Source organism: Setaria italica, chromosome VI (assembly GCF_000263155.2).
Source record: "Setaria italica strain Yugu1 chromosome VI, Setaria_italica_v2.0, whole genome shotgun sequence".
Lineage (NCBI taxonomy): Eukaryota > Viridiplantae > Streptophyta > Magnoliopsida > Poales > Poaceae > Setaria > Setaria italica.
This window is the reverse complement of record NC_028455.1, coordinates 3,616,027-3,622,164: the sequence shown is the minus strand read 5'-3', so window position 1 is coordinate 3,622,164 and position 6,138 is coordinate 3,616,027. Positions and strand designations below refer to the sequence as shown.

The following is a 6,138-nucleotide window of genomic DNA, read 5'->3' as shown; positions in this document are numbered from 1 at the left end:
CATTTACGATGGATCGAGAAGCAGGCCGAGCCGTCAGTCCCAATGGACTGAGGGGCCGCTGCAACCGCAAGCAATCGCGGGGCGAAAGGAAGGAACTGGCGGATGGGAGTCGTGGGCACGTTCCGGCGGGGCCATTGGGGAGCCACGCGGCGGCGGCGGCGCCGGCGCCGGCACAGATGGAGTGTTCGTTGGTCCAAGAAGTGACAAGATCACCGGGTACTGCTTTACCTCGTGTTTCTTGATTGTATCAATCAATCCATGTCGACTTATAATTTTCTCGAACATATCACAGCAAGTACAGAGAAGCAGAGGGAGCGGACGGAGCGTTCTGATGCCGGAAGCTCTGCAGAATGGCGGCGATCGTCAAGGACTCGTCGTCGTCGGCGTCGTCGGCCTCCCCCGCCGAGAGCTGGCACTCATAATCCTCAACGGTGCTGCCGCTGCCGCTCCCATCGGACAGCGGCGACGGCGGCGGCGCGATCGGGACTTGGCCATACGGCGATGGCTGCTGCTGCTGCAATGTGGTGGCCGCGCCCGCCGCACCGAGTTCGAGGCCGGCGCCACACGGGTAGTAGAAGTTGGTGCGCGCGGCGGCGCCGCCGGAGATGGAGATGGCGGAGATGTCGTAGGCGACGGCGGCCTCCTCGGCGGTGTCGAAGGTCCCCAGCCAGTGGCGCTCCTTGGTGACAGGGTTCCGGATCTCCGCCGCGTACCGGCCCCACGGCCGCCGCCGCACGCCCAGGTACTCGCTGGACGCCCGCGAGCGCCGCCTCCGCTGCTGCGGTGGCTGCAGATCATGGTCGCCCATCGCTGCAACCGCCACTTGGTGTGCCACCGGAGCCGGAGCGTCCGACATTGCCAGCCAGGCTCTGGTGCTCTCGCTGTCGGGGCCACTCCGCGCGCGCATGGATTTTATATAGTGGAACGGTGGTGGAGTCGCTGGAGCGGATGGAGTTGTCTCGCCGGCGTGGTCGTGGGGGTGCATCGCGGAGCAAAGCGCGCGGTCGTGCGCTTTTCTCCTCGTTTTCGTCGACATGATTGGGCCGTGACGACGACGACGACACCGCACGCCCGCGTTTCGCTGCGCCATGTGTGAGCGCGACAGCGACACTGCAGTACCACACCACCAGCTGCTCATCAGTCATCACCGCTCCGTACTGTACTTGCAGTAGCTCGGGGACAGACTGTGCCATGGATGCAGCGCGCTGCACTGGTGTACCATGCCACCATGTGCAAATGTGCATGGAGGACCTCCATTCTTATTCCTTCTGCTTACTAAAGGGGGTTCCTGAGAGAGAACACCTCCCCTTTGTTAAGCTGAAAGAGAGTTCAGTCCTGAGTCCTGACCTGTCAATGGAGGACACAGAATAATAATCACGGTGCGACATGGCTACTATCACAAATAAAGCAGCAAGCAAGCCTGGCCTCTGCTATTGGGCTTTTTTGTTTGATTAAGGCACTACTAATGGCTTTCATTAGCTCCTCTGAGCCCTGCTCATCGGCTACGTGTACTTACTGTCGTTAATACTAGCTTTACTTCAAGGATGCTACCTCTTAGACGAGTAGGCACAGTCTAGGGCATCATGCTTCAGGGCCATGGGTGACTCAACTCTGGTGACAAATGAATCTGAAACAGACTAACTGTTAAGCTGTATTAAAGTCTCAGTTATCTAGCTAAATAACGACTGCCACATGCACACAGCATCTCTGCTCAATGTGGGATCACAAGTGGGAGACACAAGTACACAACACAAGCATTTGCGCACTTGTTTACCTCTACATTGCAGTTCCGACCCCTTTTGGCTTATAAAAACCTTGCTGGCCTGGGTGCTGCTCCCCACTGGCCAGGCACCAGGCCTTGACAACTCTTACAAAGTCAGCACCCCCTGTTTCCTGAAATTTGTCAATAACTAATCTCTGTGTTATGCAATTTAGCATGATTTTTCCTATTTAATTTCAAATACGTGCATATGTCACCTGGCCATTTCTCTCCTCTCCTAGGATGCTTAACACTCCGATCAATCTTGTCTAAGATTTGTACTCGTAATGAAGTGGGTCTATTGTTTTGCTTTTTCTTCTTTTCATGGAAGCAGGGATTTCATTGTGCATTTAGAGCTAGCAATGCTTAGATTCCAAAATTAAAAAGATGAGGTTGGCCAAGTGATGACCAATAACCAACGAGCAAGAAAACTTAGCAAGAACATAATGAATCTATCTATTGTACTCCCTACCTTTGTGAACGATTTACAAAATAATGAGTAAAATAATTGGAGTCCTTCTTTTTGAATTCTCAGTTAGGTTCATTAACTCTCAATGTCCTTAACCTCTTAAACTGGTTCACTCTAACTGAGGATTTCTATCCTAAATAGCTCTATAGTGAACCACTTAGAATGTTTAAGGGTTCCTAATTCTCACTTTGAAAGTTTATGTAGCTAGGTGAGAATTAATTTGACATCTCTCGCATCCCTTGTAGGATATCATCTAGGTACATCTCAACATCTATTTGATGTTACATACCACAATTGAAGCAACTTGCAACTTTTTAGTGCCACATTCTTCTGCAAGAGCCAAAGTTTCGTTGCATAACTTTGCTTGTAAACTACAACACTTGCAGCGACACATTCACTTTACTCGTTTATCGTTTGAACAAGGCACTATCATATCAACATTTATTTTGATATGTTAGTTAATTTCCATTTTTACTCAATGTTATTAGCAACTTCTAATACCCCACTTTGAATATTAAGTATCTCAACGAAAAATATATCAACCTACCAATTAATCTATTGTGTTCGTTGTTGGGCTTTTGCAGCATATATTTTTGTGAACTAGGTTGCAAACAATTTTTGCAGTGAGTGCCTAATCACCTAATATAACCTTCAACATTAATTATATTTACATGACAATTACAAAAATTTTCATTTTAATTTTAAAAATTGTATTTCTATAAAAAAAATTCCGATGCTAGTGTCATGAAAGGACATCCTAACTTTAGTTGTTGTAACACATGCTAATTCTTGGTATGATTTTTTAAGTCCTAATCTCATATATCAAATGGTAGGTTCAACAGTTACCTGCTTCCAAAATACCCAGAGCAATGAGCAAAAGCTCAGTAATAAATGATTTAAGATTAGTCCTTTCTCAACTCTCAAGAAAATAAAGGCAACACCGATTATGATGATTTAACTACGAAGGTGCGTGGCTCTGATGAAAAATGTCTGAGCAGATATTGGCATGTTTTAAGTCTATTATACAAATGTTGATTCCGCTTAAGAAAACCAATTGTGAACCGCAAGAGCTCAGATCAGTTGTACCTTTTCCGAGTATTCATCCAAGTTTTATCGTACATGGATCGGCAATGAACCAGGGTTTTCTCTAAAATTTAACAGATAAATCCTAACATGAAGCATTAATTTTATATAAGAGATAAATAAATGTAACACCTCAGGTGTTAATCATGTGCATAACTTGACCATTAGCATTAATTATGCACGCATAAATGCATTAAACATTTTTTGCTAAATAAAATTAATAAAAGGCATTAATATGAAAAATATGGTAATTATGCCAAAATAGTGTTATTAATGTTTACAAAATCATTTTCGAACCATGAGCAAACTTTTTTAAAAAAGAAATGAACTCAAATTCCCAAATTAAAATGCATAAACACATGAAATGCTAAGTGTTGGAAATGCTGAAGTAGATATGTTTGGGTGCTGTTTAAAATTTATTTTTCCTAAACACTGAACTTTTATCCAATACAAAACTTGTAGTACTTTCTATCTACTTTCTAATGGATATGATCTTGATGTGAGAAACCTGGGTTTATATGCTCAGAAACATGGTCAAAAGCTTGTTAAACCCATGGTTAGCCTTGGGATCCAAGCGGGGCAGGTTTTGTCGCAAGCCTGCTGGGCAAACCCGCGCCACAAGCCCGCATAGCACTTGCGCATGCGAATTTGGAGCAGGTATATGCGCCTAACCCGCAAGGCCCATCGGCGCCGCAAAGCCTGCAATACAGCAAGGTGCGGAGGACTAAAGGAGAGAGGTGGCGTCACGCATGGTGAACCGCCGGCGAGGCCTGCTGATTGCGTCGCCGTCCCCGTCCGCCAAGATTCGTCGCTAGCACCTCTGTTGTCATACATTTTCCCGCTCCCTCGGCTGCCCGTCCTAAATGGTCTCTGGCGCCCAACTCATCTGCGTGCCCTGGTGGCTACCATTGTTGGCTCCGCGCAATCCTTCGTGGTGCTCCTCCTCCAACCATAGCAAGTGCTGGTTCTCCATACACTACTAAGATACAACCCTATTATGATGCCTATATTGGATTGTAATATGGCTATTTTGGTTGCAGTATGGATCAATTGCATTTATGTATGGTCGTTGACAAGTAGTTGCATTTGGAACGGTGCAATAGGTTCTTGCATCCTTTTGGATATGGTATTGCAATATGGTGGTTTTGCAATGCACATAAAAAACAATGCAACCGCGATTTGGTTGCAAGCACGGATATTGCGACCAACAGAATGGTTACGTGAATTACTGTTGCAATGAAACATGTGGTTGTAATATGGCAGTATTGCCACGAACGAATTTATCACAAAATAGCTTTATTGTCACCCCGTAGTTACATGGGAATATGGCCATATTGCCATGTAATATGCTCCATTTCACCAAATAAATATTGCAACGTAATAAATTTGGTGGCTAGAGTCACAATTGCAACGTTCAATTGCTGGTGGCAATATAAGGTAATGCAACGAATCATTGTTAGTGGTAATAGATGGAAAATGCAACAAATCATTATTGATAGTAATAGATGGAAAATGCAACGAATCATTGTTGGTGGTAGTCACATCCTATAGCAACACATAAAGTTTGTGGCAATAATGTATATTACAACAATAAACAGTGGTTACTTTATGGCAATAATGTATATTGCAACAAGGTTGCGTAGTAGTTTGTTGCAACAAGGGCATTTTGGCTAGCGCCTTTTTAATTTCATTTGTAGCAAGACTTTTAATTATTGTTACAAAATAGTTGTGCCATGAACATATATTTCATCATTACATATAAGAACTCAAACCGTTTAACTTAAAATATATGTCTCAACCAAAATAATAACACAATAACCAGAGTAGTGCTAAAATAAACATGACCACAACAGAATAAAAACATCATCTCTGACTACAAGTTTGCAACTATGTTTGGCATAATAAAATAAAACTAAATATAAGTTCTCTTATTGATCTATTCATGCCCCCATCAGCACCAGCAGTCACCAATAAACCTTTATCTAATTCTTCATTCTTCTAGCACCAGCATATAGATATAAAAGCTTTCTCTAAATATTTTGGTTGTCCACGCTTTCCTGCAATTCATAAAAACACATAGAATTTATTAATTTAATATAGGAATCTTGGTGATTAAGTGCATGGAATAACTAAACACATGCAAAATAAATGATCATAGTGACATAGAAATATATAAAGTAAATTAAGGAGCACGATGCAATAATATCATATATCGTCCAGCTTCAAGCCTGACACTTGCTAAGTTAGTATACAACCTGACACTTTTCTAGAGAAAAGGATGGCATGACCTACAACAAATAGAAATGATAAGAACATAAACTCTCACGAAAAAGGTTTGATTGACTACTAAAAATATTCTGATGCAAATACCATAAATCTGCAGTGAGGGAAGGGAAGAGGACAAGGCAGATGAGCATCATTCTGCCAAGGAGTGTAGAAAATTAGAAATAATTGGAATTGGAGATAGTAAGACTCCAAGAAATAGTTTAGGAATTCAACAGTACAACATCTCCTGCTTTCACTACTATCCTGGCATCATCATTGACTAGCTAGAGTTTGAGGCACGCCTCCGTCGTGCCACTCATTTCATTTTCGAGTCAATAAGCTTGCTAAGCTTTGCTGGTGAATCCTTGATGGTCTTTTGCAGTTGTTTTCTCCCAGTATTCTGAAATGAGAAAAAAAAAAGAAAGTTAAAGCATCATCCTTTGGCCCTGTTTGTATATGCTTTTCTGGAACTCGCTTATCTGGCAAGCAAGCTTATCTGATAAGCCTGCTGCCTGGAGAATCTGCTGTCTGAATAAGCAGGGTGTTTGGCAATCCTGATTAT

At 43.2% G+C, this 6,138-nt stretch overlaps 1 protein-coding gene across 1 annotated transcript; it reads right to left on the bottom strand.

Annotated features, from left to right (window-relative positions):
* Positions 1 to 286: 286 nt before the first annotated feature.
* LOC101762498 (ethylene-responsive transcription factor LEP) lies at positions 287 to 808 on the bottom strand. Its single transcript, XM_022827605.1, has one exon. The coding sequence runs from the start codon at positions 806 to 808 to the stop codon at positions 287 to 289; it is 522 nt and encodes a 173-aa protein (XP_022683340.1).
* Between the last annotated feature and the right edge of the window lie 5,330 nt (positions 809 to 6,138).

Bases quoted from the DNA above. Each gene is read 5' to 3' on its own strand.
- LOC101762498 (XM_022827605.1), bottom strand. From the start codon at position 808: ATGGGCGACCATGATCTGCAGCCACCGCAGCAGCGGAGGCGGCGCTCG.